The 26,081-nt window shown below is 33.4% G+C and overlaps 1 protein-coding gene across 2 annotated transcripts; it reads left to right on the forward strand.

Annotated features, from left to right (window-relative positions):
* On the forward strand, positions 1-26,062 carry LOC126776809 (nuclear pore complex protein Nup58). Of its 2 annotated transcripts, none has more exons than XM_050499605.1 (12): positions 1-210; positions 480-778; positions 854-955; positions 1,515-1,658; positions 4,452-4,520; positions 4,645-4,775; positions 20,204-20,348; positions 20,706-20,849; positions 21,627-21,785; positions 22,245-22,367; positions 22,747-22,830; positions 23,706-26,062. In XM_050499605.1, exons 1-12 carry the CDS (start codon positions 131-133, stop codon positions 23,837-23,839), a joined length of 1,614 nt encoding a protein of 537 aa, XP_050355562.1. In that variant the 5' UTR covers positions 1-130; the 3' UTR covers positions 23,840-26,062. The 2 variants fall into 2 exon arrangements, with proteins under 2 accessions (XP_050355562.1, XP_050355561.1); XM_050499604.1 differs by having other exon boundaries at positions 851-955; positions 23,706-26,061.
* Positions 26,063-26,081: the final 19 nt, after the last annotated feature.

Below are 26,081 nucleotides of genomic sequence, written 5' to 3' on the forward strand. Positions count from 1 at the left end.
GCAAATTACAAAGCACCAGTGTTATAAAAATTATATTTTTTTATTACGGTACTCTTAAAATGAAACTTTAAGTTCTGTTTATATTAATTTATATTTAAGTATTAGTAAAAGTCACACAACACTTTCAACTATGTCTTTTTCATTTGGTACCCCATCAAGCGCCCCGGCAGCAACGGGTTTATCTGGAGGTTTTAGTTTTGGCGCTAATAAGTAAGTAAATATAATTAGTTGATAAAAATACTTTCTATCCTAAATAAAATGAGTTAAACTTGAAAGTTCAATAATAATAATATTAAATAAATATTTTTTATATATAACCTTATTTCATTCTAGAACTTATCTACCCTTAAAGTCTTGTTAATCTGTTTTTGAATAAAATTAAAAAAGTTTTAAATTATATATAACAGTTTATGGTTATTTATCATTTCAATTAAATATTTTTTTAAATAAATCCTTCATATTAATATTACAATTTTCAGACCAGCTACTCCAGCATTTGGTTTAACTGCGACGACTCAACCTGCGACTGGTCTATTCGGAACTCCAGCTACATCTGCTCCAGCGTTCGGGTCTGCTTTCGGAACCACATCAACTGCTCCTGCATTTGGCGCTACGTCGAGCGCGCCTACCTTTGGAGCCACGACGAGTACTCCTGCGTTTGGCGCTACAACCACTCCAGCTTTTGGAGCTTCAACATCATTTGGTGCAACATCAAGTGCCCCAGCTTTTGGAGCGAATACAGCACTTTCATTTGGAACTAGTGCTGCTCCTGCATTTGGTAGGTATAATTATAAGAGAAGTGGTTCAATTTGAAACAAAACATATATATAGTGTATTATTCTTTATATAGGAGCAACAACTACTCCTGCCTTTGGTGGAACGACTACATCATTTTCTACAGGTCTAGGAGGTGGATTAAATTTTGGTACTGGAACAAGCACAGCAGCGACAACAGGTATTTTATTTTATTTTTTTTAGATTATATAATTTGAACTACTAAGCAATAAAATGTATTATATAAAGATATTTTTGTATTTAATTATCTCGTAACACTCATGTGAATTTGACAAACTATATTTTTGCCTTTGTATTGTGTGAAAATAAATCATGAACTTAGTAAAATTAATATTAATTAATATCCTGGGACATTTTTCACACACGGCCATCTGATCCCAAATTAAGCTTGTACAAAGCTTGTGCTATGGGAACCAGACAACTGATATACTACATATACTACTTTTCTTTTGTAAATACATAATTATATAGAAAATTACACCCAGACTCAGACAGGACAAACAGACATGTTCATGCACACAAATGTCTGTCCTGGGTGGGAATCGAACCCACAACCTTCGGCGTGAAAAGGCAAGTATCTACCAACCACGCCAACCGGCTCGTCAAAATATACTTACTAAGTATTTCTACGATATATATTTTCGTTTTAATATCACTAAATACCGACCGTGCATACAAATAGACTGTGCTAAAGATTTTTTTACATAACTCTATTGCAGGCTTATCACTTGGTACTAGTACAACGACAAGCACTGGTCTTGGTGGACTTGGTAGTTTTGGTTTTGGTACAGCTACGACAACATCAACCGGTTTTGGATTGTTTGGTTCAACAAACACTGCCACAACAAGTGCAAGTGCATTCAGTGAGTTATATTTTATATATTTAGTATAAATTTAATTTATCCAAATAATAATATATATGTTAGGAATAATAATAATATGTAACAAACAAAAAGGTTAAATTTAAAATGCAAAACTCAAAGCAAATGTATTTTATTCAAGTTCAACTACAATTTGGATTTTTTTGGAAACAACATAAACTTATTTCTTCCACTTTTTTTTAAAGCCTCTAGTAAAAAGAAACAGTAAAAAAACCAACACTTATATTTAATTTATATATATACTTCAATTTATTACATTGTGATTCAAAACTAAAGGAGAATGACCAAAAGTAATCCAAATATCCACCACAAACGAGACCTGTTGGCTTATAGTCCACTAAACAGGAATAAAAAGTTATGAATATATAAGTAGTCTAATTTTTTTTCACTCACTATTTATTTAAATCAATTGTGCGCAGGTTTTAATTCATCTATAACTCTATACATATTAAAGATACCACTATTTATATTCCTTTTGCACTTTGCAAATAATGCGCTAAAATACTAATGCAATTGGTTTTTACCTGAGTACCTAGAGTACCTAATTAAGATTATAATTAAGATTATAAGATTAGAGTACCTAAGTAATTGGTTTTTACCTGAGTACCTAGAGTACCCAGGTAAAAACCAATATCTATGGACCAAAGTCCATATATTTTCTGTGATTCTCCTTTAACTAAATAAATAATGTCTAGGTATGCACAAATTTAGTATTTATCATGTTTATATTTGAATAATTATTGGTATATCTGTTAATCATCAATTCAATCATAGCTTGACTAGAATCCATTTGTTGGTACTACAGTTAAGTTACTAAGATAATGAAATAATAAAGTTTACTTGATGTTAAGTTTTGCGCAAGCATGACTGTTTTGTGCAAGCATGTAGGTACCGGCCGCTCACTACATATTCTACTGCCAAACAACAATATGTTGTATTGTTGTGTTCTGGTTTGAAGGTAAACTAATTTAATTTCAAGCACAAGGGACATAAAATCTTAGTTTGCAAGTTTATTGGTGCATTGGTGATGTACGAAATGTATATATCTTACAGCACCAAAATCTATGAGCAATTACTATCAAGTGACCTATTTGCCCGACTGCTTAACTATTTTAACTAAAAAACAAAAATTGTCCAAAATTAATGATATACTCAATAACTGTTGTTATGCCAATGGCAAAAAAGAAAATCAACAAGATGTCGATACAAAACTAACTTTATTATTCGGTAAACGTAGTAAACGGTGGGTAACTTTACTTGCTAGCTTAATATCTTAATCAACATGTAATGGGAAACATAAAAAAAATGTACTTATCTATAAATCCTTTTAAAAATACATAACACATATGTATATATGCCAAATAATTATAAGCAAATTTTGTTTTTTATATTGTTTAATATAATCGAATTTTATTTAATTTCCAGTATAATGTTTCCGAATCCATTCCCTATACCTCAGACTAGACCAATGATCCCACCACATACGAGCAGCATTAATGATAATGACCATAGTTATGTTATAAAAAGCGCTAGGAAGGATTGTTATCCTACTATGACATCTAGTAAGTTCAATCCAATTTTGAAACATATATTTATTTTATTATAATATATCTTGATCAACTTACATAGACATTGCAAAACACATTAATATCAATATATAATGCATTTATAATACAATAGCTGTAGTTGAATTTTAAAGCATAATTAATTGTAGAGTAGTTTTTGTTTATACAAATGGTTGGTAAATTATTTTATTTATTTTTCAAACTTTATGATATAGTGTATAATCCTCTAGTGCCTTAAAGCATATTTAAGTTTTATATCATAGCAAAAATAGGTTTTATATAATATAATCTGCATTATTCTCAGTGATTTAATAGATTCTGAAAATGATATGAGTCCAAACATGTCGTCTTCTTGCCCACGAAAGCATATTAATTAATATGTTTTGTCTCACGTAACACTTATATCCACCATGAGTTATATACAAGAGTATAGCAATAATAGTTTATATAAAATAGTTGGAGAATAATACTGGTATTAAATTCTATCACTGCACTTTTCAGATACAATTGGTACAACAAACGTAATTAATGCAAAATTTCTAACACAAGGTATATTATATTATAATTTGAATTTTCGATTGGTACGTAAATTAATTGTAGATGTATAATTTCATTCTAATTGAAGGAGAAAATTGGTGATTAAATATTCAAATGGTCTTTCGGCACAGTTTGCAGTGACCCTGCCTTCTGCTCTGTGTGTATTATGTTTAAGCATGTATTATATATATATATATATATATTTATACATTTATATAAAATTATATATACAAAAAAAAGTAAAAGAATACATTTATTTTTAATAATTAGTTTCATTACTTACTTAATAGTTGGGCTTAATAATGTCTTTGATACAATATCTATAGTATAATCTGTGCTAATTATTGACATTTCAGGAAAAGAATGACTTTCGTTAATCACATATAATATATAAATGTCAATTGGTTAACCATTTTTCATCCATTAAGGAGAATAGTATTTATTTCGTATTAGTTTAAACATTAAAATAATAACCAATTTAACTTATTGAATTCATTTAAGAAGGTACTAAGGATGATTTGTTTTTGTAATCAATCATTTGAATGAAATAAAAATGCCATTCTATATAGTTTTTATAATGTACTTTTGTTATTATTTAAAATTTATTTTGTATTATATGTTTAAATTTATGTGTTTCAATGTATAGTGAATTAATAAATGTATTTCTTTCTAGGTACAAACCTAGGTCTGGGGGGTGCCACACAACAGGGGACAAATAATGCTACAACAGCTGATGGAAAAAGTAAGTATTTTTTATGTATTAAACTCATACAATTCTTTGTAAAAGTGTAATTTTTTTTTAATAGGTATTTTTTTTTTCTAAACACCGTTGATATATGTAATTATATAATGCTGTTTTCCACTAGGTGAGCCCCCGAAGCAAACGAAGTTGCCGAACGAAATATCAACAACAGTAGAGTCTTTCAAGGAGTTTGTCAAGAAGCAGAAGTCGCTGAGTTCAGATGTGATGCGCGTATCAATAAAACCATTGCATAAGGTAACTCAAAGTTTTATTTATCTATTGCTTGTACATTATGGGCCTGATAATGGAATTTATATTGTGTGTTTTTTTTTTGCGTTAAAAAAAGGATAAACTAACAGACCTCTTTGTTTATATAATATTAGTAAGTATTGAGGTTTATAAATGAGAATTATTGACTTAAATAACAATGTTGGTAATATAAGAATTTATATTTAATATTTGTTAACTTATAGACTAGACCTGATTTGACGGTTAGTGAGCCAGAAGAATTACAGGCAAAAGCTATATGATCTGATTTGGTTTTAAGATTTTTTTTTTTATACTTCTTGCAGTACCAGTGTTTATGTCTTTTGTATAGCCTATTCCAACTATTAAAGAGTAAAAATAAATAAAAAACTCTGACTTTGGATTGCCACGTTATCACGGGTCGAGATTCAGTGATTTTTATTGTGGATTTTCAAAAATATGGCGTCTTGAATGTGCGGCGGAGCAACATTTATCAAGCCAGCACTCGCCCTTTCCGCCACGCTCGCTCCAGTCGCTCACACGCTTGTAGTCATGGAAAATATCGCCTTGAAGCAATATTGAATTGTATCTATATTGGTTTCGGACATCTATGTATTGAATCGAATCTATGGTACTCTGAAACCAAAATAAAGTAGACTAGATGATATCAGATTTTACTGTTTTTAAAAGCTTTTATATAAAAAAATGGAATTCCTTACCAGCTCACGTGTTCCCCTCCTCTTACAACCCGGGTTCCTTCAAACGAGGCCTGAAGAGGCATCTTGCGGGCCGGCAAGGCGGAGGCGGCTAGTGCAGAACGTTTTTCCCGTCTGTACTGGCCGTCGTCGCGTTTGGACTCTACTACCACTTGCCATCAGGTGGAGTAGAGTCATTTGCCCTCCCGGCGAATACATAAAAAAAAAAAAAAAAACTTGCAATGTATGTTTGTTCAGGTGGATTGTTGCAACTCAATTTTGGAGCAACCATTTTGCTTCAACCGATTGAGCTGAAATTTTGTATACACGTTTAGTTTGGATGACAATGCATGATTAGCTGTGTGACGTCACTCTTAATCAAACATGGCTGAACACCCAAGATGGCGGACTAGTTATTTTTAATGCACTCGTACAATATGGGTATTAAATAAAAGAACTTGCTGAGAGTACGAATGCGAGTTGTTGAACTCCGTTGTTCCAATCCGTCGGAAATTTTGGTGTACTGGGGTATTTGGAGTCCTCGATTATGATATTGAAGTGGAATTGTTCGAGTTGGTTAATTTTGACTTGTGTAATTTTTAAAATTTTCAAACTAAGTACTTTAATATTTTATCTTTTTAGCGTTTTGTTTTAACGAGTATGAAAATATAGTTACGTAATTTATCACAGATAATGTACTGGTTGATATAGATCGTTATTATTTTTGTATTGATTTATGAGCATGGTTAAATGAGTTAATATTAATTTATTACTAGATATATTGCTATTGTGATTTTGAAAATGATTGAAATGAACTTTCCTCCCTACTTTTTTCAGACCTACCTTACTGCATAATAGCGATGTTTATATATATAGAATACAATGCGAGTAATGCAGGCGTATTTAAAAGGTCATTTCATACATTACATTATTTGACTGCCTCGTTGGAAAAAAGAGGAAAATTCATTCCTACAAAACAATTTGAATCCAAAAACTGTAATTGTTCGAAGAAATGTATAGAACGTATTAATGAAGCACAACGTATGGAAATTTTTGACAAGTCCTGGAATATAGGTTATTTTAATAAGCAAAATGTATTTTTATATGCTAGTGTTCAACGAAAATCACAAAAAAATAATTCGGGCACTAAAAGAGTATATGCTTATAAATTTTACCTAGTCACATCTGGTGGAAACATTTTAATATGTAAGAAGTTTTTTATTAATACTTTACAAATATCTACTGGACGAATTGATCGTATCCTAAAATCGCATGAGAACATTCCGAATGACATGCGTGGAAAAATGGATGGCTCTTGCAGAAGAACTAGTGAGCTACTGACGAATACAGTGATAGACCACATAAAAAGCTTTCCGGCATTTGAAAGTCATTACACACGATCGCAAAATCCAGAACGAATGTTTTTAAATCCGGAATTAAATATAAGAAAAATGTATAGTTTATATTTGAAAAAATGCAAGGAAAACAACTTGAGCTCAGTTAATGAATGGACATACAGGAAAATCTTTAAACGAGATTTTAAGTTACGCTTCCATTTGCTACGTAAAGATATCTGTGCGAAATGCGATATCCTAAACATGAAAATTAAGACTACAACTGATGACGACGAAAAAATGATTCTTGTAGAAAGACATGACGTTCACTTGCAAAATGCTGAATTATCAAGAAAAGCATTACAAGAGGATAAAATTCTAGCATCAGAAAATCCAGATAAATACTTTGCTTTCACTTTTGATTTACAAAAAGCCTTACCATACCCGAAATTGTCTGTCTCAATCGCATATTACAAACGAAATATGTACGTCTTTAACGAGGCTTTTCACAATTTACATAATAATAAAGTTGATATGTACGTGTGGGACGAAACCATTGCTTCTAAGGGATCGCAAGAGGTGGCTTCATGCTGTTTGAAGCACTTAGAAAATGTAACGACCCAAAACCATGTTATTGCCTACAGTGACATGTGTACTGGGCAAAATCGAAATTTACAAATGGCATTGATGTGGTTGAAGGTTGTCCAGTCGGAAAACAGCATTGAGATAATTGACCACAAATTTTTACTCTCGGGGCATTCATACCTTATTAACGATGCAGATTTTGGCATCATAGAAATGGCATTTATATAAACAAAATTAAATGTTGATAAAACAATAGAAACAATGCCAGACCTCATATGATTTCATCATCATCTCATTTTTCTTATATTTAATTCCGGATTTAAAAACATTCGTTCTGGATTCAAATTTTTTTGCAGGAATGAATTTTCCTCTTTTTGTATAGTACTTTTGACCATTATTTCGCTTAATTTTGTTTATTTGTTGCAAATATTTTTCTTTATTTTATTCTGCAGAATCCTTGTTCTCAATAACAGTATCTTCATCTGATGAAGATTCTACCTCTATAATTCTTCTTCTCTTTGTTCGATTCGTTAATTTGTTGTTCCTAGCGGAATTATTTTTATCCTCTGAATCTAAGATTATTCTTCTGTTTATATTCATGGGCTGTATGTCTGTGTGAATTTATTTATAATTAAATAAAATAAATATTTGCAGTTGTTTTAAGATAATAGTGGTTTACCATTTGTTCTTACCTATATCACTATCTGATGTTAATATAAAGTTAGCCATTTTAACAAAAAAATAGAATAACTCACCTAAATTAGCACCTCTTTACACGTGATATCACACGTAATCCTATAAATATTATAAGTCTGAAAATTTGTAAGTTTTTTTTTTTTTTTTGGGTAAAGGTATCGTCAAAAGTACGTAATAGATTGGTTTTAAATTTAATACACAGCTAGAGTATGAATTGGAATAGTACATAGGCTACATTTTATTTAAAAATTCAACTCCTAAATAATATAAAATTAGAAAAATCGTAATAAAATTGCGGATTTTTCTGCAAAAAGATGGCGCTACTGTTGTTTTTTTTTAATTCGCCAAAATAAGGGCAAATATACGGAGTCATACAGCCTTGTCGTATTTATTTTCTTCTCACAGGTTATGCACTGTACATTTTCTAATACATTTCTCTAATTTTTTAATATCTATCTTTTAACTTACGAGTAGTGGAAACACGGAGGGGAAACAATGCAAATCGTCCGCGGGTGAAACCGCGGGACACAGCTAGTATAAAATAAATAAAAAACAACAAAACACTGATCGGCATCCATCTGCTATGCAACCTACCTCTGTCAATTGGACTTACACCACTTTCATAATCGATGATTATGCAATTTCATTTACCGACTGATTTTAAGTTGTACAAAACATGGAATTTTTTTGAGAAATTAAACACGGACTAGTTATATATAAAAAAATTACATTAAATTAAGCATGAATTACGTGATAGCTCATTTTTCTCAAAAATGGACTTACACCATTTTCAAAATAAACGGTCCATATAATAGTTGCTGAAACCTGTTTCTCGATAGAATAAATTTGATCAAAAATATTAGAATTATCAATATTTGACATTTCGAAATACTTGTGTAAAGTTTCTAAAGCCTCCATTGCCTCACATTTTAAAATTTTTACTGGAGTCTCTTCACAGTCTTCTTCTTCTTCTGTGTCCAAAGGAGAATACATAGCAACTATACACAGGGTTGACTTTGGCATGTTATTCTCCCTACACAGTTCATCACGCGACTTTCCACTATCATAATCTGATAGAAGTTTTAATTTTTCAGATACTGATAACGTTTTATATTTACGTTTGGACATTTTGTACACTTTTATTCCCTTGTTTTTAGGTCAAAACCTGAGATAGTACTGACAAACAAAGCATGCGCGAAAGACGACGCGAAATGTACGTAAACAAACATGTCAAGACGTGTTAAAACCTGATTAATTTGTCTCACTTATACAGGTAATTGAGCTACAGAGTCTCAATTATAGAGCTAAACATCGAATAAGTCTTAGAATTCAAATCTCATTTAACCAGGTTCAAAAAGTCCCATTAACAGAGGTAATTTAATGAAAAAGTAGCGGGACCTCATTGAAACTCTCAATAATGGAGGTTTCTCACTTATCCAGGTTGTACTGTATTACGTATTTTAAATTGTTTATTACATATTTTGTTCTCAAAAGTTATTGTTCAAATCTCTTTTGATCTAAGTTGACTTTTAAAAATGTCAGCAGTCTTACTTTTTGGGATGTAAGTCTTGTCATTTATTATTAATCCCATTTTACTGAAGATGCGTTTACACGCAACAAATGACGCCATAATATTACTATATTGTATAAATTTGGCGAGATATGGTTAGGCAAATTTATGATCCCGCTACCACTCCAGAGGTCAGCTCCATTTGCCTCTTGAATACTGGCAGCATATTGTCATTCAAATATCTCCTAAATAGCTTTCGACAAAGGTCCCAACTGTGTGTTTCTTTGGCCCTATAATATGCTGTAGTCGAAATCCATTAGTGTTGGTATCACAACTATAGCAATCAGTAGATTGTTGCTCCTGTGCGGTATTCTTGCACATGGCTTCTTGTATTTTTAGCTTCATTTTGGTCTCTAAATACAGACAATCGAGGTCAAGAGATGTGTTTGTGCTAAATGAAGCAGAACGCTCCTCTCCACAAAGCCAAATCTTATTCTAACCCTGTCCTTAGACGGTAGACAACGTTATGTGACGTCATAAAATGGTTCGGGTAAAGATTTATCACAGACGGTCATGAGACACCGTTAAAATACAAATACTGAGCACCCAGTAATATGTGTCACCAATAATCGTCTCTGTGGCCTGATCAAAAGGCTGTAATATATTTGACAATTCAGAAAGGACGCGCCACTCCTCGTTTGTAATTATGGGTAAATCTTTTTTCAGAATTGCAATTGTTGTCCGAATGTATTGCTCAAGTGCCAGAAAGCGCTGAACCACACACTAGAGTTCCATAGTGTTGGAACTTCCTGCATTAATCGCTTACCAGAATGTATTCCATTCTGCGTTGTCGTCTGTCTGAGCCTTCAGAAGTTTCTCTAAGGCCGTGCTAAGTTACAAAGTGGCGAACGATTTTTTTCACCTTCCCCAAGACAATTTGATTGGGCACCGTTGTTGGCTTCCTGAATGATTAAATTTAACGTGTGGTCATAACAACCGAATTGTTTCCATCCTATGTTATTAATTGCCTTTTAATTTTATTTGTAAGGCGCCAATCGCCCACAATATGGCTTAATACTTTTTGTGTGTTATCTTGTTATCTACTTGTGTGAGAATATTAGAAATTGCAACAATCTAACAATACACTTTTGAGTTTGAAATCATTTGTAATATAATGACCGGATAAATGACCGTTGACAGCTTTATATGATTCGTTCGACCTTGAGGACCATAAATCCGTCGTAAGAAATACCGTGTAGAGTTATACTCCGGCCATAATCCCTTTTTTATTTCGGCTTTTGTTTATTCATATAAAGCGAGCAATATCACAGTAGAAATGGTTTTTAATTCGTCAGTTGGTACCCAAGAATCCACCTTTGAAATCTCTTGAAAGCTTTCTCCTCTACCAAATAGAACGGTTGGTAGCTGTCAAAAAAAACGTCAAGAAAATCGCGGTCATTTTTTTTTCATATCGCTCGATATTCTCTTAGTAGTACCATACTTCTCCAAGGTTTGTTGCTTTGGCACCTACTGAGAAATACCAGTGACGGGAGATTCGTTCACTGCTGTCTGCACCGAACAAAACAGTTATTGTTGTTTGCTGCCGCTGTTGCTGTTTATCAGCTTTTGTTTCTTGCTGTGCAGCACTTATGTTGGTATGAGCGTCTAAATGTTTTTTTTAATGCGCTTTTAGGTTTCTTGCAGAATTTTTGTAGCAGTAAATGTTACAAAAAATTTGACATGTCTACAATCTTGAACTTGTCGAAATAATTCCAAATTACACTCGTATTGGGAAGAGGTATAATTGAGGCCATGAGAACCATAGTGGCCTAATTCAATGGACAAGCTTTTTGAGTACCATAGAAAATAGAAACAGTATTTTTTTAATCAACTAGCACTTTTAAGAATACATACTTTTTATTACTTTTATGTTTTATTTGACCTATTAATGTTCCAATTTATGTTTTTAATAGTGAGAAAATAGCTTTTTTGCTATTTTTCTACATTTTATACACAGATAGGCCACTTTGGCAGTAGGTTTTTGGCAAAAGGTTAGAAAAAAAATGGTTGTTAGGCCAATTGTTTATTAAAAAACACTTACTAAAAAAAGCAACATCAACAGCAATAACAATAAAGGTATTCTTAGTCACTATCAATGTCATCCTCAACATCTATGACATTTCTTACCGACACATTATCTTTGATACTGGTATAAAAGCTGTGATGCACTGGAGGTATAAAAGGCAAAAGATCTAATAAGTCCTTTTTTTTTTCTCACAACTTATGGGTTTTCCATCAGGGTATAAAGGATCCAGCTTAATACCAGTCAAATCTGTAGAGCCCCTTTTCTTTAAATCTACATTTTGAAATAAAACATCTTCATTATTAGAATATTTAAAAAATAATTTAAATGGATGCATTTTATTAAACAGGAGCCACTGCATGCTGAGCCACTGTACCTTTGATTTTTCAGCAGTTATCTTCCTGTTGGTAATGTTATTCTCCAGCTTTTTTGTTGAAATAAAGTCATCTTTTATCATTTTTATGACATCAAATGGGTTCCTGTCCCTAGCTGCCTTAATAACAGTAGTCCAGTCATCCGGTAAGTAAATATTTTTGAAAAACTTTTTCTTTTTCTCCACTAATCCAAAATCTTGGTCACATGCTAAGTATGAGTGCCCACTGACATAGAACTTATGGTCTATGTTATCTACTGTGTAATCTGGATGGGCAACAATATACTGGCAAAGAGTAGCCATTTTAATATTTCTGTTTTGACCACCGCACTGGTCTGAGTACATAATTAACTTTTTAGTCTTGACTTTCTCTTTGATAAAACGCAATAAGCAGAAACCAATCTCCTGAGGTCCCCTGGAAGCTATAGTTTCATCCCACACATACATGGTTACTTCATCATTATTAGCATTATGAATTCCCAGGCAGTAAGTCCAAAGCTGTCTTTTATAATAGCAAATTCCTGTAGAAATAACAGGAGTAGGTAAAGTTTTCATGAGATCAAATACTATAACTGTTAAATCAGAATCATCTGCAGCTCTATTCTTATCTATCTTAAAATTATTTCTTGCAGATTCAGCCTTTAAGAGATGTAGTTTCCTTTGAGAATCAAGTTCATCCTTTTTGACAGATGATTCTTCAGCTTCTATTTTTATTTTAAAATTATCACATTTTTACAGGAATCAGTAATTGGTGCATGAAAAGATAGGTTGAATTGCTCATTAAAAACTTTTCTAAACATAAAATTTGACACTTGTTCAGAAGGTGGTGTTTCTTCTTTATATAAAGAAATCAGTTTAGGCAAGCCCAAGTCAGGTGCTAAATACATTCGGTTTGTGCTCTTGTGTAGGGTATAATGTGACTCATATTTGGGAAATTTATTGATAAAGTTTTTAACAATTTGTATTTTGTTCTCTGGAGTTTTATTTGAAGGCACATGGTTTCCTCTTAGATCTGTGGGAGGTGTGGGAATAACTAGTTTATCTTTTAAAACTCTAGACAATCTGCCATCACTGACACCAAAAAGCTTTTTAAAAAATGTTTTGCATACAGTAACATACAAGCCATCACCATTAAGAACTTGATACACCCTTGAATTTGAACGCCTAGATTCAGCAGAAGCAGTGCATGTCTTTTTTGGCATCACCTTAATTAAAGAAAAAAGGTAAGATGTCTGCAAGTTATAATTTCCCAAAGCATAAAAGTTGTTGAACAGAATTATTTGCTGAGCAGGCAGAATCTTTTCATGACACTTATGTTGGCAATTACACTCACGAGCAGTATCAATAATTTGTTTTGGTGGCACTAGAACACCTTTAACATTAATATATTCCTCACCTCTTGAACGCTTTTCCTTTCTCACATTCTTCTTCCATTTGCTAGGTTGTCTCACTCTTTTTCTAGGTTTACATTGAACTGGAGTAATTTCAGAAGTTACATTATTTGGGGATTGGTTTTCGTCACCTAAAATCTCAATTAAATCAGTAGTAGATGCTGTCGAATTACGTCCAGATGGCTGGTATTCTGAACCAGAGTCTTGAAATGGATCTTCTTCTGCTTCAGACCCAAAGATTTCTGTAAACAATGAAAACTCTTAGAAGACTATTAACAAATAACACTTCATGTTTATTGCAATACAATACAATGGAATATTGTAATACATACCTCGAAGTTCGTTATCCACATTGTATTCTTGTCGGTCGTTTTCCATATTGTCAAATAGCCACTTATTAACAATTAAAAATAATTTGCTGAACGATAAAGCAAGCACGTATGAGCGCGAAAATAATGACGTTTGTCATCCACAGACTGTCAAAAAGTAGCCTAGCTAATGTCATCATTACAGTGAAGTTAAAGACTGCTTAAACCATAGTGGCCTATCTTACTTAGGCTAGTATGGCACCTCAAATTTAGATCACTGACTAAAAACCATAACAATGATTATGCTGCCATCTAGTGAAAATTCGTTGTATCATTTTTAGGCCACTCTGGTTCTATCAAAATGATCTTTTTTTTTTTTTATTGAATAGGAAGGCGGACGAGCATATGGGCCACCTGATGGTAAGTGGTCACCAACGCTCTTAGACATTAGCATTGTAAGAAATGTCAACCATCGCTTACATATCCAATGCGCCACCAACCTTGGGAACTAAGATTTTATGTCCCTTGTGCCTGTAATTACACTGGCTCACTCACCCTTCAAACCGGAACACAACAATATCAAGTATTGCTGTTTTGCGGTAGAATATCTGATGAGTGGGTGGTACCTACCCAGACGAGCTTGCACAAAGCCCTACCACCAGTAAATTTGAACTGGAAAAAATTATAAACTCAATATTGTAAAAAAATGAGTTAGGCCACTATGGTTCTCATGGCCTCAATTCTTCATTTTATTTAATACAAATATTTGTATCGGCCTTGCCTACACGTTAGCCCGCTCCTCATGCGCCTGCGCACTTCACATCAAGTGTGTGTTAAGTGGGTAATAAAGAAGCAATCAAAAGGTTTGATTTCATTCCCGGGCCCAATAACTAACGACCGACAAATGTCAGTGAAGTTGTTATTGAAACTGGATGTAACGCATAATTAATGATTAAACGAACTTACGTATACATAAAGTTCTATCATAATTATACGAAGACTTTGTCCTAAGTGATTAGCATAAAGTTACATGTAGTAGACACTAGATGTCGCCAGTCTGCACTGTATTTGAGATTTTTTTTATTATTGGAGGTAGGTACAACTTGGTGCTGGTGCAGCTTTCTACTATCTTCATTTTGTTCAGAGCATCTTCTTTGCAAATGTTGATATTTGAGTATCAAGTAGATGGTTATTATTTGTCACTGTATTATAATTATTTAGTATAAAGGAAATAATAAATAGGGTTGGGTGGGATGCTTTGTCCTCGAGATTAGTATAAAGTTACATGTAGATGTGGAGAGTGAAAATATCAACTCTCAAAGAACAGTACATTTTATTTATTTATATTTTTCTTATGATGATCAAACTAATATTTTTCGACGAAAGTATAATATCCTTCTTTTAATGTATATTAAATTTAATTAATTCAATCATTTAGTGAATCACTCATAATATTTCTTGCGAAGTTATCATCGTGATTAGCATTAGTGATTAGGTATTTCTCTTTTATAAAATTTACCAAAAACTTTGGAGCGACCGCTCGACCCTGCACTTTTTCTGATACGGTTATACCATTAACACCCATCCTATGTGCCATGGAAGTAGCCACATGTCTTGTAGTATGTGTATAAATTGACACATCTATTCCAGAACTACTTAAAGTTGATTTAATCTCTCCGACTGAAAACTCAGTGTCTGAGGTGTGATAGGTGTATCGAGGTTTTTCGAATAATTATAAAAAGACTTACTTACTTATGTAGAGATTGTGTTTTATCTATATAGCAGCTCAATGCGAGAACAGGGCATATTTCTGGTCGTTGACGAAAAAAAAGGAAGGATTAGCAGTGGCTGCGACGATCCTGGATGAGAAGTTTTTATCAAATCTGGGATTTTGATATTAATCTCTTAAGTATTAACAGCTAATTTTAAACATGCATTAGGAATAATGAAAGGTTTATTAATTAAACAATTATATTAAATAGTACAAAATATTTTTATTTTCTTTCTTTACACAAACTAAATTGATCAAGCCTTTTCAAATTATTTAACCATAAAATAATAATAAAATAAATTTAGTATAAATTAACGTTCTCATTTATTAACCTCATACTCTATTAACCTAATCCTCTAATACTGAGCCTTAACATTATATATTTAAATTAAATATTATTGAATGTATAGTAAGCTATTAATTCCTTTCTTCCATTACGTAATAATCAATTTACGTAGTAACTTTATATAAATAATGAAATATCACCAAACATTAATAAATACTTAAATTGTTTAATATTACTCGAACGAGCTACCGCAACTGTCAACTCTTTATCTTCCACGTGCAGAATAGGATATCTTCTCCGCTGGCGTTAATTCTCGTCCTTCCAAGATCTCCCCAAAAAGTCCTCCCCCTTTGTTACCTCAAGCGTCCTGTCATTATTCTTTTTCACCGAATGGCCAGTGACATTCTTAGTTGACAGTTATATTACTAAGTAGTTACGAACAATAGATGTGTCCCATGTAGTATCATACTTAGGAGGACTTCATCGGAAAACCCCTTTAAAGAACCGTTTGATATGATCATCTATTATTTCTTGGCTAAGTAGAGAAAGAGTCGACCTACAGCTAATCAAAGTTCCATATTTTGCACCAGACTTATATAATTGCGTTAAAAACATTATAATATTTGTTACGGATCCTCGGTATAAATCAATTTTATTGATTTTGCCAAAATATAAACCATTTTTTCAGGTATGTGTCATACTGCTTAACTGAATTATTTGAAAGTGAGGCCAACATTATTGGTATAGAAGCTAGGGGTATATTTCTTTTCAGGAGTGACGTACTAATAAGACCCCGGCAACCAGGGTAATCTTCCGATGTACATCTCGATTGCTGATGTGAGATAATCAAAGTGTCAGAGGGTTTGAATATAAGAGGATCTAAAATTAACAAACTTTTAAATAAAGCGTACCAGGGTTACGTGGGCCAAAATGTTACTACCACGATCCCCTTAGCCTTATCATTAATTATTTTTCGCAATGTTTTCAAAATTACGGCAAATGGCGGAAAACTATAGAAATACATACGACCATGAGATTGTAAAAGCATCTATTGCAAAAGCATCTGGGTCTCGATGCCACGATATATATTTCACACATTTTTTGTTCAGTCTACTGGCAAACATGTCAATTTTTGTATTTCCGAAATTTTGTATAATTTTTTTTAAATGCGAAATCTGACAGATCCCATTCAATATCTAGATGGATTGTGATTCAGCATCTGCGACAACATTATCGGCTAAGCTAATATAAGATGGAAAAACAAACAGGTTTCGGACCTCGCACCATTGCCAGAGATCTGTGACGTTTGTCAGGTGCGGGAACTGACCTATGGGAGGTCCCATATGATTTTTGTATGTTGAAGCGCATTTTTTTTAGAATGGCAACATTATTTTACTTTGTCTATATATAATTTTCTTTTTCATCTACCTACAAATTATTCTTATTCAATATCTTTCTTGTAACGTCAATGAACAATAAATCTATCTTGAAAACAATAATTTTTTGATTTCCACAATCTCAAAACGTATGATACAATGTATGATATGGCTGTAGTATTGTTGCGATAAGACTGCAAATATTTTTAGCCCGAAAAATGCAGCTCAAATATCTAGATAATTGATGCGACGGGAACGTTCTTAATTCGTCCACATATCATTAGCCCGTTTCCCACTACAGGGTTGATGAAGGCATCCCCATGGTGATGGGAGTTTTGTCAAAAAAACAAAAACTCATTTTGTCTAATGTCATTTACCGGGCGAATGATTGCTTGTGACCACCAATCAAGGTCTGATAATATTGGTGGTGGTATGTTCATAAATTGGTCATAATTATCGTTTTTTTTTTTTAAGTTAAATATTTACATCTTTCAAGTTATTTTGTATAAAACCAACCGTATTTGACGGCTGGGCTGAGTTAAGTAGCCCAACTAAACTAGCGAATTGTCGAACCTTACAACGATTTATACTACGGAATTTATTTAATTCAGATTTGATTCTGGTAATTTTATCATGAGAACTTGTAAATTATGGGAGTTAATTAAAAAACCCAAGAATTTACATGTGGTAGTAGGGCATAGATTACTCTTTGCTGTGTTTATAATAAAGCCTAGCGCTTCTAACAGCCTCGTTGTATCGCTTATGTTTTTATAACTTTTACACTATTATATACCAATAAAATATCATTTAAATATATTGTTGACATGTGGCCACAAGATCGCAATAAGCTGATCATAGGTTTCATAATTTTGGTGAAAAACAAAAGGGGCAGTACATAAGCCAAAAGGCAGTACATTAAATTCATAATTTTTTTTGTGAAATAGAAATCGGCGGTACTATAAAACATACCTTGGAAACCAGTTTTAAGGCCGTTCGCAGGTCTTCGAGTTTGAAGTGTGCGGTATCAATGAATTTATTGAATGCTTTTAAATTTAGTATAAACCAATACATGCCGTTTGGTTTTGGTACTAAAAATATAGGAGATAAAAATTGGTTCTGGTAAGGTTTACATTCCGTAATAGCTCCTATTGCTAAAAGATCGCGAATCGACTGTTCGTATTGAATTCTTTCCGTTGCGGAAAATATTCTTGTTACGGGAAGGTTCGTCTGTTTTACTAGACGAGAAAAGGAAATTTGATACCCCTATACATGACAGAATAGTTCTATCACGCGTAACTAGTGACCAATGTCTGCGAAAGTAAGAAAGCCTACCGGCATATTTTACCGTATCTAATGGTGGTCGCGGTTGCGATGCTGTGCTGGATGCAACGACTGCTTCGATGATCTGTCGGGGCAATCCTTGTTGGCAGGCTCCTTCGTCCTCCGAGTCCCTCTCAGCCAGTGGTTCTGGGGAGGACCACGCCAGTTTAAATGTTTCTACTATGGTTTAGTTTTTACAGTAGGTTGCTTAGAAGGAGCTAGCTTCATATCTGCTCCGGATCTTGAGATAACCTTAGCTGCTTTTAGAGTTTCAGCTAGGTTTTCGCTTAAAAGCAATTTGTCAATTTTTGGGGCTTGATATTGATCTTTAAGCTCCTTTCTCAAGGTATTAAGAATGAAGCTTCTTTTTATTGTTGAATTAGTGTACTGACTATCGCACATGAGCTTAATAGCGTCTATCAATGTTTGAATGACGTCAGTATTTTTTGTTTCTGATGTCATAAGGGAAAGCTTTGGCTATGCATGACACTGCGGAAGTTCGCTGTTTTTGTCTGAACTCAATGCCTTTGTATCTTTTATGAACAGCTTCTGGAATGGCAGTTACCACCTCCGGGTTGAGGGTGGGTGCTTCAATTAAGATACAGTTTACTAGAAGTAAATGTTTGTCCATGAGTTTGTTTTTTACATTGTCGTGGGTTCTGATGACCCTAGGGGAAAGTCCAAACTACCTGATGTTGAAGGCGGTGGCAGTGGCGCTTGTTGATGGTATTGGCGCACCCTGGGGTAATGAAATCGTACTTAAGATGTAAGTAGTATATTTTGGTTAAGTGACTGTCCCAAAGAATGACCGCATTCCCAAATTAATACTTTTATATGAAATAAAGTGACAGTCCTAGTAGCTGACCGCATTATTTATTTATTGCTGTTCAGGTAGTCAAAATGCCTAATGAAATGACATTCCCAGAGCATGCCCGCATCAAGACTTTAGTGCATGGCTATGTTTATTAAAGTGATAGTCCCACAGACTAACCGCTGTACTATTATAACGTAAGAATATGTTCTTCTATCAATAAGGTGATAACCCTATAGGTTAACCGCACTATTGATTTAAAGAAACTAATATATGTTTTTACCTTCGATGCATGGCGACTCCAACGGCAGTGCGCCCGCAACGGCGCCGCCCGCATGCTCGTACTCTGTCAGCGACGAGCGCAAACCGGAACTCGAGCTGGATGACTGTCGCGATGTATCTGATGACGATGACAGTCTCCTCGATCTCGATATCCTATGTCGATCACTGCGTCGTGTGCGCATTAACTTTTGTTCCAACTTTCGATTTTGGTCTCATGTCTAGGGCTATGTCCTCATAGTCTTTCGAAAAAACACGTTTACGTTTGCTCCTGCTATCCCTTCTAACGGAGCTATTAAAACGCACAACATAATTTGACGCGTACTGACTGGCGGAGCAATCAACGTGTAATGAAGATAGTAGAAAGCGACACCAGCACCAAGTTGTACCTACCTCCAATAATAATAAAAAAAAAATCAAATACAGTGCAGACTGGCGACATCTAGTATCTACTACATGTAACTTTATGGTAATCTCGAGGACAAAGCATGAATATAATTACTTTCGACGTAAATTTTATTCACGATCACTCTGAATGTATGAACTATGTTAATTTTTCATACCACGTTGCAAATGAAACGTGTTTGTCAATTTAGTGTTGAAAGTTATGAATGCCTAGGTGGGCCGCGAGGCGGAGACGACCCTTCGAGCGGTGCTGGCGCTGCGCGGCGAGTGCGGGCGCGCGCGCGCACAGTCCAAGCGCCTGCGCGCCGCCGCCGCCGCAGCGCTGGCAGCCGCTGAGAGCGCGGCGCGCGACCCGCCAGGTATCGCGTGCTGCTAGCGTGGCGCTGAATAACATATTTATAATTGAAAAAGACTGGTCTTGGCATCATATGCATATCTTCGTAGTCGAAATATTAACGATTTAAACGAAAAAAATTATTTGTCTTGAAACGCATCTACATATATCACTAAATTAATATCCCAATAATTTATTTTTAGTATATCGTATTCTTTTTTCTATTAGTAAATAGTTGAAGTAATCACACAGTTTCTTGTTTTGCTTATACATTTGATTACTTAATCTAAATACAAACCAACCTTAACAAAACACAAATTTTCTGCACCACATGTGTTATGTTTCCATAATGTTTAGTTTAAATATATACATATTTCCCCAGGTATCGAGCTCGAAGGTCTGACGCCACCGAATTACGTCAAGGATCTGATAGCGGAACTGGAACAACATCTGATAACGTTCCGGCGACAGATGGATGTGGCCGACAAACAGATGCAATCGTCTCCCAAGCTGCTTACCGAACAAGGTTTGTAATTTTACCGTCAAATATATATAAGCTAAATTTTTATTATTATTTTTAATATTATTTTATTATCTTAAATACTAGAAATAAATAAACTTGAAGTTGCTTTGTATCCAAAGAAACAACATTTAAAGTTTATTATTCCGTTTTTCCTCACAGTTCTTTACTACTTTTCTTACTCAATAATTATTTTTTTAAAACATTAAATCTTTTTTTAAATGTCATTTCTATTTTTTTTTTATTATCATATATAAACTATTCCACAAAACATAAATGCCAGTATCAATGAAAATTTATCAAACATTAAAGAAATATACATACAATTATTTCTTTATTTTATTTTTTTAAATATTTGAACTTTATTTTTTTTAATAAGTATTGTTAAAACTTAACTCTCTCTTTCTAATTCTAATGTCTTATTCAATTAACTTATTGATTATATACAAAAAAATGTAATATGTATAGTGTATTTTCTTGATAAGTTTTATATTATACTATAAGTCTAATTCCTCTATGAAAATAATCTTCGTACTACTTATTCGATTTGAAAATTATCTCCAGTATTTGACACAATTTATTTTTATATATATTTTTTTAAATAATTTTAAAACATTCCTATTTACCCCACCAATTAAGCGTACAGCTTCTGTTAGGAGTGGGGATAACAATATCCGTCCCGCAATCAATTGCGCTAATGGACGCTTTTAATTTGTTTATATATTTTTATAAATATAATGTAAATATCTGAACACCTTACCACTTACCTATATTTGTTTCTAGAACTAACCCTGGGTATACGTCGGATGCACGAGTCGTTGGTAGCGCTCGCGGGCAGGCTGCAAGCGGTTCACACTCAGGTCGAAGCTCAAAAGGAACAATATCTCAACCTTCGAAAGTACATACTCAAAGATCCTACCAATGTATTTGATACACCTTCACGTAAGTTGTATTCATATCTTATTCTTCTTCCGACCTTACCCATCACCAGCCTTACTTGGCCTCAGCTCTCCTAAAAACTATGGAGCGATCCTTATCTGACTTTAGTTTGTCGCGGACTGCACTAAATTTATTGTTCATTTTTTCTCATTTTTGTATGAAATGCTTTCGTAGACTTAGTTTTTGATATGGAAAATTATTTGTTAGTAGCTCCTGAACGAACAATTTTCTCTCCGACTATGGTGACATCTAACTATAACTAAATAAGTGTATAATGTGTAGGGATAGTAACTATATTATATGAAAATTCCGTATCAATAAGGCTAGTAGTTTTTATATGACTCAAACGAAACATATACCTTTCAAATATTGGCATTATTTTCATTTTTGTGTTCTCTCTTAACATAATACAATATTGTTGCAGTAATTATTTCTACAATATCATATGTATTTATATTACAGCAAGCGCAAGCTTAGATCAAATACTGCGTGATGCTGAAGGCACCAGGAAGAAGACAAAGCCGGGAAATGTAAGCGACGTCGGTCTGAGTAGCGCCGTTCTCTCCGACCCCCGAGCAGCTTTAGGTACGATATTTAAATTTTTTCCTTTGGTAATTTTATTCTTTATTATTAAGCTAAATTATAAAATACTAGTTTCTGCTCATTGCTTTGTCTGCGGATGAAGAGGGAGAGACCTGGCTGGTTTTAGAAACCCTATGTCCTTTTCTGTACCCCTGATAATGGGCAAAAAAATATTTTGGAACTCTTTCCAAAATTTGCATTTTTCAGTTAATTTTAAGAAAGGAAATATAATTATTTAATGTAAATAAAATATAGAGAAACTTTCATTATTACTTATTATTTAACAATTAATATTGAAACAATGATAATAATATTAAGCTGATTTCAAAACGAAATAACGATTGGTTTCTAATAAAATTAATCTTAATATTATAATTAACAGGAAACATTCAACAGCTGGCTGGTCCATCACCGTTCACGTACTTGGGTAGTACTCTGTCTACGTTCCCGACCGGAGACACTACTGGTATGTTCTGATATCTGTTATATTAATTCTACCTCTTAATGATTGCTAATTAATTTTTTCCAATCGGGATCCCATTTTTTCGATGTCGTCATCACCAGTTTGGTAGTACAGTGGACGATATATTACGTCCCAACAGAGATGCTGCTTCGAAGAGTGCGAAATGTTTTGTTACGTCTAATTTACACACTAACACTATTACCCAAACCCCGATGGCAATGACGTTTCTTAAAATATATATACAAAATTGGTGTTGCCATATGTATAACAATTTTTTTTTTAAACGAATTGATTCGTGAATATCTATATTCAAGTATAATATAAACAAGTAATAAAGTATATATCGGTGAAACAGTAGGGATAATAGGGAATTCCATCTTATATTATACGTAATTAAAATTAACGGTGATTGACGTTTCGCCAGAATGATATAACAGCAAAAAGTATTCAATCACTCTGAAGGATTGATAATCTCAATCGATGACGGCGCCACTGTTTCTCCATCATATATTTAAATATTCATACTTTACATACAGTCTTATATTTAAATAGTTCATAAACTTGCAACACTGTTCCGACGTATAACATGAATGAAATATGGTCATACTTGGTTGTAGGGCTTTGTGCCATTATTATGTTAGAGTAGTGGTGTTCTATTACAAATAACGACATTATTCAAATAGTATAGTTGACTGCGAGTTCTTGATATAATTTGATATGGTTCAATCAAATTCTGTTATAATTGTCGCCAACGCTGATTATCTTTATTTTTGGCCATAACCAACGTTTTTGTTATATACAATTTATCCATAATATAACAAGAAATTTATAATGAATGCATTTCCAAACCGAAATTTATATAGACTTTTGTTTATCAGGATCAAACTGGCAACCACAAGCGAACCCGCAGACGAATCTGAACACATCGCTGAACTTAACATTTGGTGCAACGACACAGAACGATTCGGGATTCCAGCTTCAGAAGCCGCCCGGGAAACGCGGGAAACAATGATATTGGAGATAATATACGAGATAATGGACTCCATAAGTATGCGAAATAAAGTTCAGTTTCGATTAAACTCTGTTTTTTAAGTGAGTGGGTTTTAGCGTACTAATGAAAGAGACGAAGCGTATTTTAATGTTAATTATAATAATATTTTAGTTTAAAGGTAGTTAATTTTTCTCATAAATAACGTTTTTATTCACGAGAGTCGAGAATTTAACATTCCAAAACTGCCAATTGAAAGTATCAAGTATCTTTAAAAACATAATGTCTATCGATTAGTTATTTTTAAATAATGTACAAATGTTGACATTAATTTTGTATAAATGTTACAATAGAATTAAATTAAGATTTAACATGAAATCCTGCCACATGTGTATTCTACCAACCCGCATTGGAGCAGCGTGGTGGAATAAGCTCCAAACCTTCTCCTCAAAAGGGAGAGGAGGCCTTAGCCCAGCTGTGGGACATTAACAGGCTGTTACTGTTACTGTTACTGTTATAACATGAAAGGGTATAGAAAGTTATTTAAAGAAAACGAAGTATGTCGGATTAATTCTATATTAATATTATAAATACGAAAGTAAATCGTATCTGTCTGTCTGTTTGTACGTTTTCACTTCTAAAACTACTGGATCGATTTTGATTAAATTTGACAGAAGAAAGTTTGAAAACCAAAGAAAGATTAATGCTACCTGACGCCTACATCAAACATGCAAGCGAAGACCAGTTACAAATCATTACCTACCAGTGGGACGATTTACATCCAGCACAGTTAATAAATAGTCAACGCTTTAGCTCAGCTGTGGTACAGCAAAAATACTGTAAATAAGTATATATATCTCGATCTAAACGCTATTTATCTCAATACCAGGCCACTCCTGTTTTTATTACTTGATCATAGAGATTATGTGCAAGCCTGTTTGGGTACAACGCCATTATTAAAAATCGTTATGTTCCGGTTTGAAGGGTCCGTGATTAGTAACAACAGACAAAGGACATGACATCTTAGTTGAGAACTATAGATAGATTGATAGATTGTACTGGCGGTAGAGCTTTGTGCAAGCTCGTCTGGGTAGGTACCACACACTCATCAGATATTCTACCGCAAAACAGCAGTACTTGGTATTGTTGTGTTCCGGTTTGAAGGGTGAGTGAGCCAGTGTAATAACAGACACAAGGGACATAACATTTTAGTTCCCAAGGTTGGTGGCGCATTGGTGATGTAAGCGATGGTTAACATTTCTCACAATGCCAATGTCTAAGGGCGTTGCTGACCACTTACCATCAGGTGGCCCATATGCTCATCCGCCTTCCTATTCTATAGAAGAAAAAATTGGCGACTTATTGGCGATGTGAAAAATAGTTAATATTTCTTACAGTCTGGCGGTGATGACCACTTACTATCAGGTGGTCCATTTCCTCGTCAGCCTAACACAATATATAATACTGTTTCATAGTTTGTAATTAAATTAATAAATTTGTAAACGCTAATGTTAAAATAAAATGAGTCATATATGTCGTAATAATATAGAAATATTACTATAATTAAATTAAAAAGAATGCTATAATTTTTGGTTTATATTTACCTATATAATTAATTAAAAGAGCCAGTCATATCTATACCATACTAAACGTAAAATAAGTTTATAAAAGGAAATAGTGAAAACAGGTTCTATATAAAAACGTTTTTTATTGTTTTGTGATCTGTACCACCCGTTCCGCGAACGTTACGCGGGGATTATTTTTAAAAAAACATCTTCATATTTTTAAAATTCTTCGAAAATAAATAAATCGCTTCGAATTGCAAAGCGTAAAAAGGCTTGTTTAAAATAATATGTTATTTATCTTATGATATAATATATGCATTAATTCTTATCATAGAATTGTTAGGTACTTGTGAGATTTATTTATAAAATATAGATAAACCCTGTCGCTGACTTTTCAGTAGTAGACATATTTGAGAACTGAATACCGTACCGTATTGAATATCCATGTAAAATATTATGACGGGAAAAAAATCATTTAAATCGGATTGGCGCTTTGACATATAAACCCGATACCATTATACTATTACTACTGATTATCAAATTCATATCTTTATAGTACAAGAAATTCCAAATTTAAATATTAATCTTATTGCGGCATATATAACTATATACATTTCTATATCATGTATGTGCAAATGTTAAACATATAACACGAATAGAGTTGAATTTTGTAATGTATAACTTTTTGTTTTCAAGCGTTA

This window comes from Nymphalis io, chromosome 21 (genome assembly GCF_905147045.1).
Source record: "Nymphalis io chromosome 21, ilAglIoxx1.1, whole genome shotgun sequence".
NCBI lineage: Eukaryota > Metazoa > Arthropoda > Insecta > Lepidoptera > Nymphalidae > Nymphalis > Nymphalis io.